The sequence below is a fragment of the Haliotis asinina genome, chromosome 4, assembly GCF_037392515.1.
Source record: "Haliotis asinina isolate JCU_RB_2024 chromosome 4, JCU_Hal_asi_v2, whole genome shotgun sequence".
Classification (NCBI taxonomy): domain Eukaryota; kingdom Metazoa; phylum Mollusca; class Gastropoda; order Lepetellida; family Haliotidae; genus Haliotis; species Haliotis asinina.
The window spans coordinates 61142514-61155343 of NC_090283.1; the positions used below are offsets into that span (position 1 = coordinate 61142514).

General features: G+C 49.2%; 1 protein-coding gene across 1 annotated transcript; it reads right to left on the reverse strand.

Annotated features, from left to right (window-relative positions):
- Positions 1-5109: 5109 nt before the first annotated feature.
- Positions 5110-7965, reverse strand: LOC137281070 (uncharacterized). Its single transcript, XM_067812212.1, has one exon. The coding sequence runs from the start codon at positions 7963-7965 to the stop codon at positions 5110-5112; it is 2856 nt and encodes a 951-aa protein (XP_067668313.1).
- Between the last annotated feature and the right edge of the window lie 4865 nt (positions 7966-12830).

Below are 12830 nucleotides of genomic sequence, written 5' to 3' on the forward strand. Positions count from 1 at the left end.
GTGCTGTTGTTGTTGTTGTTGCTGCAGCTGCTGCTGCTTTGTCTTGAAACGCCAACATCTGTTGCAACAAGGTGTTATACTGCTGCTCTCTGTCCCTGAAGGGAATCGTGTCATCACGAACGAGGGTATCCATATCGTGAAGCGTGTGTAACCGTTTCTGTTCCAACAGGTTGGACTTGAGCAAATGACGTTGTCGTTTTTCGTCTTGCAGACTTTGCCATACCTCTTCGGGGACCATGACCATTTTCCGTGCATGCTTCATCATGGTGCAGAGACAACTAACCCCAATCCGAGAGGATCCCTGTATTTATGATCATCGCCCCAACAGACCAGACACCAAAGGACCCACCACCGAGGCCAAGGCAGACAAGAGACCCAATCCCCTGCCTTTCTGTTGTAACAGTTTGCGTTTCTTGGCCACAGACACTTTCTTTTTCATCAACGTATGCATGAGGGGTCCATGCTTTTGTAAACGATGGCGTTGCTGTGCTGTCATGGGAATGTTACCTCCATACAAATTCACCACACATTCGCAGATGGCTTGAATCAGTTCAGACGGAGCATGTTTCAAAATAGCCTGTTGCATGGCTGGTGTTGCTGTAGGACTACACACATGACAGAGCGCTTCTTTGTGACGTTTCAAACGGGCAGACATGATGTTCCTGCTGCTGCTGCTGCTACCATGGAACTGACGAGGATAAGGATGGGATACCTCTATTTATTTATGGTAGCGTTGGTGGTGGAAGTGGGAGTAATGCCGTTGTCTTCTTGTTCTTGTTCTTTTTCTTCTGGCTTCGTAACACCATGCGGGTCAAGGCTGCCCCTGGGTCTGTTTTCTTGTTGTTGCCCTTCTTGGTCTGTTTCCTGGAGTGCCGACGCCCCTGAGGTTTCCTTTGAGGCTGTCTTTGAGGCTGCCTTTGAGGCTGCCTTTGAGGTTTCCCTTGAGGTTTCCTTTGGCGACGAGTTGGGTGTTGTCGCTTCTGTTGTTCCTCCTGCAGGTAGGACTGCCAGTTCAACAAAATGCGTGTCAACACGCCTGCCAACGTTCCACTGCCACTGCGTTTCATCAGGTAATTCAGACGTTCATCCACAGGCAAACGTGGATTAGTAATCTTGGTCAAGACGTCTTGGTGTCTCAACAGCCAGGTCTTGTGTTGCGTTTTCAAAGGAACACGCCCTGCTCGCATATTTCTCACGGCAATGGCAAACCATTGCAACAGCCGATGACGTCCTTTGATAGCCACACTCTCTGCCAAAGGCAAGCGTTTCACAAGGCGGATGGGTTTGACTCTTCTGCGTGTCGTCGGTTTGGAGCGTGTCGGTTTGGTGGAGCTAGGAGCACGAGGTCGTTGAATCATGGCCGGAGACGTCAAGGGTTGAAAGGGTTGAATCATGGTAGGAGACGACGACGACGAGAACAAAGGGGTGGCATCAAAAGAAGAAGAAGAAGGAGGCGACAAGGTGACGGCAGGTGAAGCACGATGCGTATAGACAGGGACAAACGTGTTTGCTGTTGCCGCCATGGTGGGAGTGGCGGGGTACAACTCTTTTAAGGAAGGTCTTCTGGGTTTGGCAGAGGAGGAGGAGGAGGAGGAAGCAGGAGGAAGAGGTGTCCTGAGACTTTCGTACAACCGTTGTACACCCGAGCGATGACGTTCGTCCCAAGGTGGTGGGGAGGGTTTTATGAGCGGGTTTAAACAAGCCTGTGGCAACAACAGCACGTTTGCGGGGCTGGGTCTGTTTTCGTCTGTTTCCCATGGCAGGTCAGACTCAACTGATGGGTCAGGTCGACAGTCAGCGCTATTTATCACTTGGGAACGTAAAGGGTGGTGGGGTTGCGAAAGAGATGGGTACGCACACGATGCTCTTTGGCCGTGGTGGGTTTCAAGTCCAGAAACAGATAGGAATAAGGAGCCAAGGTGGCATCCTCGTAGGCTTCTCGAAGGAAAGCCGTCTGTCCTGGAAAGATTTGTCGAGCCAAGTGATCCATTTGAGAGGCATCTCTTGGGTTTTTAAACAGCACCAGATAGTGAGCATTTAAACTAATGGTGCGATGATGAGGCGTCGAGGCAAAGAGGTTTTGCGTCAGGTACAACACGGACGTGTTGTGATGATGACTTTTCTTGGTAAACCATCGCAACACGTCTGCCTCTTCCTCTTTGCTATGATCGCCCAGCAAATCGTCAATGATCAACCAGTGGGGTGCAGGCAAACCACCCCCACCCCCAGCCCCAACAGACCCTGCTGCAGGTAACTGCGCGTTGGCTTCGCTCATGGTTTGCACAAAGGTCAGGGGAAGGTTTAACTTTGATGTCAACACTTCCAAATCTTCGTGCATGGGTTGCCATACACTGTACACACAAACGATCCCCTGAGGCGGTAGATCGAGAATCCCTGGTTGAAACACGTGTTCCAGCAACGTTTTGACGAACGACGTTTTACCCGACCCTGTAGGGCCTGCAATCAACATGGTAAAAGGATGACGTAACGTGAGTGGGGTGACCATGGCATCCACCAGGTCGTCGCCCCTTAACAGTGCCCCTGACTGTGTCCCTGACATGGTCCCTGACATGGTCCCTGACAGTGTCCCTGACATACGTCTTATCGCCCTGCAGGTGACACCAGAAATGACCTCAAGGATCAATGAACCTTGAAGATATATACAACATATTCAAACCATTCACGTTGAATTTTATTGGAACAACACCAACAACTTGTGAACCACAACAACAACAACAACAACAGATCACCACCAGTTCAAATGGTCGTGGGGATTACAAGTCGAACAACGTAGAAAGTCCATTTGTCCAGGATGAAAATGATTTTCATCGTTAAACATGGGAATGTCTGGATAGTCCTCGGGAGGCATCGTCTCTGATGCAGTCATCTCGGATGAAGTCGTCTCTGGAGCCATCACGGATGTCATCATGGGATCTGTCGTCATCAGACCTGAATGAGCAGACGTGTCGGCGGAAGTCTCCCCTGACACTGTTGTTGTTGTCTGCTTTGCATCAGTCATGGGGACAGTCGACGGTGGCATCTCTGGTGACAGCATCGGTAGTAGATCATACAAGTCTTGTAGATCAGGAGGCAACTCATCGTGGGGTGTTGCGTCGGGGCTAGCAGGAGAGGCTAACTTGTCGGGGCTGACATCAACAGTTTGCTGATCATTGTTCCATAGCACATCAGACGGGGGTGGTGGTAGGGGCTTCCTTCTTCTTCGTCTTCTTCGTGGTAGGGGTACCTTTGGGAGGGGTACCTTTGGGAAGGGTACCCTTGAGACAAGTACTCTTGGGAGAGACACTCTTGGGAGAGACACTCTTGGGAGAGGGACCCTTGGGAGAGATACTCTTGGACACCTTCTTAGGGGATGTCTTGACGGGAACCTTCTCCTCCAACTTCTGTTTCTTTTGTTTTGGAGGAGCCGTGGCAGGGGTATCCATAGGATTAACCAGGGTCTTCTTGGTGGGTGTTTTCTTCTTCTTCTTGCTGACCACCACCACCTCCTCCTCCTCCTTCTGTGTCTTCCTCGTCATTGTGGCGGCAGGGGTTGTCCCTGGTGGTGGTATCACCACCCATTTAGGAGGGACGGCCTTGGGTGTCTTGACTTTTGTCTCTTTGGAGGATTCCGACTTACGAACGGTATAAGTGACACAGATGAGGTCCTCATGGATGATGAGTACGTCCTTCACATGATAACGTTCATCCTGGAGAAGAGCAAAGTACCTCGAAGGGGATTGGATGTATTCAGCCCTCATGATGTGGTCCATGTTGGAAGAAGGGAGCAGTGAACAATCTCTAGTACCTGTAACATGAAATGGAAAAAAGAATATTAACATCAACGTTTCGACGGTTGCATTGTGCAAGCATGATGCCCTCGGGCCTACAAATGCTCTGTGCGGTCGCGTACTTTGTTGAGTTAAGTAAGTGAAAACCATACTTACTGTGCTGACGTGGAGATGCTGACATGCTGACTGAACTGGTACGACTGAAGACGTCTCGATGGATCCCGAGTTTTTTATAGTCCACAGCAGCTGCACGTGCTATGACGTCACGCATTGACGTCACGCATGGCGTCACGAGCCTGTTGCTTCTGCACCGCCTCTTGCACCGCTTGTCTGATCTGTTCTAAGAAGTGTCTCTCTTCCAGATACGTGGCGATCACAAACAGCAACGTGAACAACATGATGATGAATGACAAGTCTCACACACAAACTCTTCTTTATATATACACACACATGCGATGACGTCATGACCTTGGATGACATCACTCGGTCGTCTCTGTCACTGTGACTGCTTCTGCATCGCTTCTCTGACCTGTTCTAACAAGTGACTCCGTGACTCCGTCCCTCCATAAGATCAACCTTCTACGATCATCCCAAACATCCTGCAGAGTCAGTTGTCGTCTGTCACTGGGTGGAGCCTCTCTGGGAGTCTCTGTGGAAGTCTCTACTCCCAACACTCTCATGGCGTCTGTCTCGTCACATTCCTTCAACGCTTTGCAAAAGAGGGTGTAAGCTTGGGGTCCTCGCCGGGGCAGAACATCTAATAAAGCTCTGATCCGATTGTAAGAGGTTTGTGGTACCTCCATGATGTCAGCCTTCATGAAGAGGGTAAGGAGTTTAAACTCCACCAATTTGTCGACCACAGCTTCGATATCTTTGATGGCTACGACGAGACTGAAACGATTGGTCCTGAGCTTATCACGGTGAACAGACTGCATCCTTTTTTGTGTGCGTGTGTGCTCTCTCTCTGACGACTAAAGTCAGAATGAGGAGTTGCGTTGAGGAGGTCTTTATGACACGTGACGTCAGGACAACAGGGTTTGACCAATGAGGTGCTAGGAGGGTGTGCGACCATGGACTCCACCAGGTCTGTGCCTAACAAGATCATCATAAAAAAAAAGGGGTGACCATGGACTCCACCAGGTCTAACCTTGAAGACAAATGACACGACACATGAATATCCATACATCACATACTGTTTTTATGACTCTTGATAAACATACAAACAAACAAACAAACCATGTATACAGTATCATCAGTTTTCTTGTCCATGACATGATCAACAACCACCACAACAGTCCCTTTGTTGAGTCCACAGGTATAGTCACTCGCCCTTATAGCCATAAGGTAGTGTTTCGACGGGCATGCCTTCGGAATCGTAAATCACGCGTCGCTTGGTGTACACCATGCGGTACACTTTGCTGGTGTCCTTGGACAGCAAGGTGTTGTTCTGGCGGAGTCCTGTCCGTATGATCCGACGTGGATAGGGGACTGTGATGCTGACTCGATCCCTCTTACAGATGAGGTTCTTCATGCTGTCAAAGTGAACGTATTGACTTGCCCTGTGATTGAGAGTAAATCCTCGGACTTTGCTGACAGCTACTACACTGCCGTCGGGTTGAGGATGTCGTAGCTTGTAGGTGTAGTTCTTAGGTCCTGCCGAGGCAAAGATCTGAATGCTATTGCCCCCTCCCAGCTCGTCGGTGAGTTCTCCCAAGGTGTCTCCCAGGGGAGGGTTGTACTGTAGGGGACGATGAATGTAAATGATACTGTCTGTATCAAAGTACAGGACGCGGCGATCCAAAGGTTTCAGGTAGGAGTAGAGCTTGAGACGGGCTTGTGCTGTGACCCAGGCTGCAATGACCACGTTGTGAGCAGGATGTGGGTCGCAAAATTCTGGGCGAGGTTCATACGTGACACAGAGGAGGTCTTCGTTGATAATGTTGACATCCTTTACTTGGCACCGTTCATCCCGAAGGAGGGCAAAGTACCTTTGTGGAGAACTGATGTACTCTGTCCTGTCGAACCCGATACGTTGACCAAACTTGCCCCAGTGGTTGTTTAGACAGGCTTTCGCGAGGGCACGTAGTCCAGGGTTTTTGCGAATGTGAGCACGATCCAACGTGACTCCTTCTTTTTGCTGAATCTCCCTGATGTACTCCTCGGGGTCTGTACAACCTTCAGGGTATCCGCTGGCCTCTTGTTTGATCTGGAAGAAATTGTTCACATACTTGGCAAACAATCCTCCCTCTTGCGTGTCAGGGTCGTAGGTGGTGAGACTGTCAAAATGCCAAGCCTCGTAGATGTCAAGCACTTGATAGCCGCACTCTTGAATGGCATACTGCAACTCCTTGCTGACGTAGGTGCCCACCCATGCTCGATCTTCGTCACCGTGGGGACAGGAGTCAACAAACTCTTCTTCAGCACAAGTGCGACACAGAGGAAACAGCAGCTTGCCATGGACGCGGTAAGGAAGCACGGGATGGTAGAGGTCCGTGGGTGGCAAGACCCGACACTGAATGAGTCCATGTAGGTCAAACAAGTCTGACACGGGAGGATGATCCTTGATCTCGGGATGTCCCAAGGGGTACGTGCCATACTTGCAGATGTAAGGGTAGAGAGAACACACGTCCACATATTTGATCTCTTCCTCTTCCTTCGCTTCATAGTAGAGTTTGGTGGCGTTGGTGCGTCCTCCAAAGAAAGCCTCTCTGGGATCCAAGGGATCAGGCAGGTAAGCATGAGGTCCTTGCAGGGTGGTCAGGAACGCTCTCAGATCCTCGTTGTCTTTCTGTTCTTTCAAGAAATCACATTCCCACTGGGTCACTACTTGGTCGATGTCAGGATGCTGTCGTAACACACCGAGCCGGTACATGGTGTGATGGAATCGTTCCCAAGGGGCTGTGCCCAGGGTGGCATGGGGTACACATCGGTCTGTCTTGTAACATCGAGTACACCCATGCCAGAAACAACCCAGGTATTCGTACACGGTACGCGTGTTGGCATCGTAACCGTCCACCGTGTAGCGGCTGCCATCACCACCATCAAAGCCAGCTTCCCCACCATTACGAGCATGTTGAATGTGGAGGCCAGGGTGTTGATGCATGATCCAGTTCAACCAGTGCAGACACTGAAGAGAGTAACGACGCTGTGGACGATAACCTTGAGGAGGTATGATGGCAATGGTACGTGGTTCCAAAAACAGCTTTCTGAAAGTGAGCATGCAAGCCATGGGGAGAGTCACTGCTTCGTTGAAAGGGTCCACGTCATTCTGCTGAATGAAGATGTGACGGAAGGCAGCACAACCTCGACGTAAAATATCCACATCACTCTGACAGTAGGTCAACAGTTCTTCGTCCAGATCAAAGACGGCCCCTTCAGCCACTCGTGCATCGTACCAGGTCAAGAAAGCTTGACGTTCTGCAGGAAACATGCTGTCAGGATCATAAGTGGAGACGGGAGGATAAGGACCCACATAGCCTTGGTTATGATCGGTGTTGAAAAAGTGTGGAAAGTATCCTTTCTTGAGTTCCGTCAATCCAAACGTTTTTGGAAACTGTTTGAGAGCCATGGTGAGGAAATTGAGGGAATCCTTGAAGACGAGACGCCCCACGTTCATTTGTAAGATCTGATTCCCTCGTAGCGTGACCTGCGGTGCTTTCACGAGATGGCGGTGGAAGTACTGTTGGAGCAAGTGTCCATCATACCCACGGTAACTGTGAGCCATGACCAACACTTCGTCATCGTCAATGGCAACGTTTTCTTCTTGTTCTTCTTCATCGTCTTCTTCTTGTTCCACATCAACTGGGGAGGATGGTTTGGCGCGTTTCGAGGGTGGGCGGTTTGATGATGGTGCCTTCTGTTTCTTTACGGTTTTCTTTTCTGCCAGACTGAGCAACCAGTCGCCCATGTCCTTCAAGGTGGTCGCCCCTCGAAACACTTTCATGCGGCTAGGGCCTTCTCCTTCTTTACGCCAGGGACACTTTTCGCAAAGTTCGCTCGAGGCCTCGGAAATACATTTGCCGCATCCCAGATGCACCACACACAAGTTGGGAACGTGTGTGCCTTGATCTTGGGTGCATTCAAAATCGTAGAAGATAAACTGACGCTGTTGCCGTTCTTTGTCTTCATTCCTTTTCTCACCATCATCGTTGCATTTGGGTGGTTCGATGGGTGTCATGTAGCACTGATGGTTGGGTTTCAAGGGCTCTTTGCAGATTTTGCAATCACGATTCGTGCCACACTTGTGATTGGCGATCCCCTGGATGTGTCGAACGTTGACTTTGGTATAGCAACGGTGACAAGTGTGGATGGTGGAGCAAGTGCTGGGATGCTTGGGGGAAGCTGCTTGATGGCGCTGAAAACAGGTGGGGTTGCGAAACCATCCTCCACATTGAAGGCAGGAGAGTCCTTCGTTGACCACGTCACCACAGTACCCAGCATGTAGACACCAATGGCAGCAAAATTCCCGAGTGCAGCGATGATTTTGCGGGTTACTGTATCCTTGGTCACAGGTGTCGCAGTAATATGAATAACCTGTAAAAGCGGCCATGGAGGTGATGACATCGTAGTGGTGATGGTGATGATACAAGTGCAGGATCTTGGTCGGTTGAGGCACCTCGCTCTTGTACAGGAGCCGATTCATGACATCCTGAGAGTAAATTTTGAGTTGATAGTCAGGCGGCAAACGTTGACTGAACAAGTCCCACGTGGCATGCCCTGTACACGGTCCTTCGGGAATCCCAAGTTGTCGAAATAAGGCCTTGGCGACTTCCAGCTGAGCGGGTTTACGATGGTCGCGGATGTATCTCCATTGCTGGGTCCATTCCTTCGTCACGGGATCAGGTTGGTGGACATCCTGATGTATCTCCATTGCTGGGTCCATTCCTTCGTCACGGGATCAGGTTGGTGGACATGATGCATGGCCACGACGAGGGCGCGAGCAAAACAGAGTGGATCGTTTTCATTCTTGATTTGGACAATGCATTGTTTCTTTTCCAGGAAAACGTTCAAACCAACAATGTGTTTGAGACGTCCGTGTCCCTCGCCAAGACGATCAGGATCATCTACGTGCAGTAAGAAAATGTCCATCGTGTCGTCGATGTTCAAGTCATGGTTACTCTGTTGCACTTTTTCCACTTTGGCCATGATGTGTTCCCCCTGGAGGTTCTCCATACGTCGAAACGTGATTCGAATGGGTGTATCCAAGGCAGGGTGTTCTAGGGTCAGTCCCACTCGATCCCCATCATGACCATTCACTTCGTTTCTGAGATCTTGCAAGACGGCATCAAATTGCTCCCTGAGAACGATGGGTAAGTCTTCAGGTTGTTGACGTTGCAGCCATGCTGGGTTAAACCTAAGTTTGTAGCGATGACTGTCAGTACGGAACTTTTTAGTGACTAGTTTGGACGCCGGCTCCAACTGGTAGGGTACAGGATCCTCTTCAAGGTCTTCTGCTTCAAGTTCATCGCTGTTCGTGGTCGTTGACGGCATGATGAGAACTGACAAGACCCACGCGGAGCCGGCTTTATATAGACGGTTTATGACGTCACGCTATGACGTCATCGTAGGCTGAGCAGTGTGAGCCAGTGCTGGCAGTGTTGGTCTTTGTCGGCCAGTGTCAGTCAACCAGGAGTTCGTGGAGTGCACCAGGAGTTCGTGGAGTGCACTAGGAGTTCATGGAGTGCACCAGGAGTTCGTGGAGTGATTTTTTTTGTTTCCGAGGGGCAGGCCCATGACGTCACACATCCATAGGACGTCGCGTCACACGAGGCCAGTGATGCTGATTGGCGGTTCGCACCAGCGTGACGTCATCGACTCTATATATAAACTCGAGGTGTTCCAGCTTTTCCTCATCAGTTGTTGACTGAAGCTTGAAGCATGCAGACGTCTCCCACCGTCGCCGCCTCCTCTGTGTCCTTTCGTTGCCGCCTGTGCGAAACAGATGACCACAGTTATCTGCACTGCCCCAAGGTGACCTGTACCGAGTGTGGTGTTCAAGGGCATCGCCATTACATATGCCCAAAGAAGACCAACAACGGCAGTACCAACAAGCACGATAACGACACGTGTTACAACTGTGGTAAAAACGAAGGTCATCGCAGTTACGACTGTCCACATCCCTGTCGTCACTGTGGCCATGAAGAGCACAAGAGCATGAACTGCCCTAACAAGACCTCGAAACGTTCGGCTAACACCAACCAGTCGAGTGAACCGCCGAAGAAAGTGAGTAAACAGGAAGACAATCGCCTACTGACTCGTCTCCACGACAAGATCACCCTCGTTCAAGAACGCATGGACACCATGTACACTCTCATCCAACGCATCTTGGAGTTTGTTGAACCCATGGACGATGACGTCTCCAGCGACAGCAGCAGTGGACCACAGTCATAAACCAACCCCCAAACAATATCAACGGCCCTTTTCAGGGCAACCCACATGCTCCCTAAAGACTGCTTGAAACACGATGCATCCCCATCCAATCCCCCATCGCCGTCGTTCCACTCACTCTTCCCTCCTCCCCCTCTCCTCTCCCCCTCTCTCCCCCTCTCCTTCCCTTCCCTTCCCTTCCCTTCCCTCGTCCCGTCCCGTGCCGTGCCGTGCCGTCCGTCTGCCGCCGCCATCTTGAAACACGCTTCCTTCTCGCGAGATCACGCGAGATCACGCGAAATCGCGCGCACAAACCACCGTTGCTTAGCAACACCCCCGTTGCTAACGACCACGTCACACCTCGTACACACCAACTCATGACGTCATCCTAGAACAATCAAATGACGTCACACCCCGTACACACCAACTCATGACGTCATCCGAGAACAATCGAATGACGTCACCATGGGGGTCACGTGACCGAGAACAATCGAAAGACCCCAGGGAGACACTGTTAACTACTCAGAACAATCATGATGAAGCTTCACGCTGTAATTGCCGCCGCATTAGTTGGAATCTGTGTTGGCGACATCGTGTACGGTGAGTTCACCCAAATACGTCTGATGTCCTCTTCTGCTGTAGGGAGTGTGTGGGACAGGCCAGTGGTTAAAACTTTCGCTCGTTTCGCTCCGAACTTTTGTCCTTTGATACTTGTTTTGTAAATAGATAAGGTTTTATAATTGGTAGATTATCTACTTCGATTGTTAGTGGCTGTACTCTCAAAGGGGGCTGAAGTATTGTAAAACCATTGTCCTTCTGAGAGAGTAAATAAGTCCCAACACATCTGAAGTAAATTTAAAATTGCCACTTTTTAAATTGCATAATATGTCTGCTTTTAATTCATGAATAGATTTGTCTTTTGTCACCAATGGCTGTAGGGATGTTGTAAATCCAGCCAGGGTCAATGCAGGTAGCAAAGGTACTGTAACTCCCCATGGTCCCTGGTATGGCGACCTACCTTTCGTTGTTGGTGATTTATAGCCCGTTTTTATTTTGCACCGTCTATAGTGAGTTTGCTTAACGATACACACTAGTTTTAAATCTATATAGCTGTGACACTCTAGTATTGTTACTGTCCTTAGATGACAGTTATGTTACGTTCTAACTTTACTGATTTTCATATTGATATAATCTAGATTGTTCTTGCCATGATATGGCTGAAATATTGCTGATGTTACTCTAAATAATAACTCACTCACTCGTAGAATTTAAACCCTTACTCGCGTTGATGTAATATTCTCCCAATGACTAACTGTGGTGTTTTAGAGGCCTGTGTTGGACCTAACGGTACCAAGTACAACGACGGTGACATCTGGACGACAAGCGACCCTTGTGCCAGATATATGTGTCACGCTGACTCACTTTCACACGAGTTCGTGGAGATCACAAAGTAAGTATTCCACACAGACAACAAGTGATACACCGACCATGCAAATCTACAGTTTCAAAAGACTCATGAATGAGTGAGTATTTGTTCTACGCTGTGTTTTTACCAATGTTTCGGCAATTTCACAGCAGGGGTCACTAGAAATGGGCTTCACAAATTGTACTTATGTGGTGAATCGAACCGGAGCATTCAGGGTGACGAGCGAACGCTTTAACCATTCGGCTACGCCACCCCACCAGTCATTTTATGACTTGTCCCTTCGGTGGTGGTTGTTGCCATGAGGTCAGCTAAAGTCAAACACAGATTGGTCAGACTTTGATGCAAAGAACTTACGTGTGTAACTCGAAGGAGACGCTTCGCCCCTTTGTATTCTTTCATTATGGATTACCTGTTGTGTCGAACCATAGATAACTCAAATTACTACCTTCAACTTCAACATGATTTCAACTTCGACACGACCGTTCTGGGCTGTGCTTGATTGTCTGGCGTGATTTGGTCCAGACTTAATGAGACGCCGCCGTCATAAAATGAGTGAGTGAGTGAGTGAGTTTAGTTTTACGCCGCACTCAACAATATTCCAGCTATATGGCGGCGGGCTGTAAATAATCGAGTCTGGACCAGACAATCCAGTGACCAACAACATGAGCATCGATCTGCACAATTGGGAACCGATGACATGTGTCAACCAAGTCAGCGAGTCTGACCACCCGATCCCGTTAGTCGCCTCTTACGACAAGCTGAGTCGCCTTTTATGGCAAGCATGGGTTGCTGAAGGCCTATTCTACCCCGGGACCTTCACGGGTCCGCCGTCATAAAAGGCGGGACATAAATAAGAAGTTTGTTAATTATCACGCAAAATAAAATACGAAAGGTAGGTTAGGATATGAAATGCACCACGAAAAAATATAATATGAAGAGAAGATTATAGAATATGAAGCGTTCCAGGTGTACAACGAAAAACATATTTGGGTTATTTTAAATGGACAGTTGACTTGGTCTACCAACCATTTTGACTTTACAGATCCACAAACCGTACTTAGCGGTTCTGTTGTTAGTCTGGTCAAATTAGTGGTTTTCAAAATCATAAGAGGGGAGTGTGGTAGTGCAGCGGTTAAAGCGTTCACTCATCACGCCAAAGACCCGGGTTTCATCCACCACATGTGTGCAATGTGCGAAGCTCATTTCTGGTGTCATCCCACTGTGATGTTGCTGGAATATTGCTATAACAG

Coding starts and splice junctions, on each gene's coding strand:
- LOC137281070 (XM_067812212.1), bottom strand. CDS start 7,965: ATGACACCCATCGAACCACCCAAATGCAACGATGATGGTGAGAAAAGG.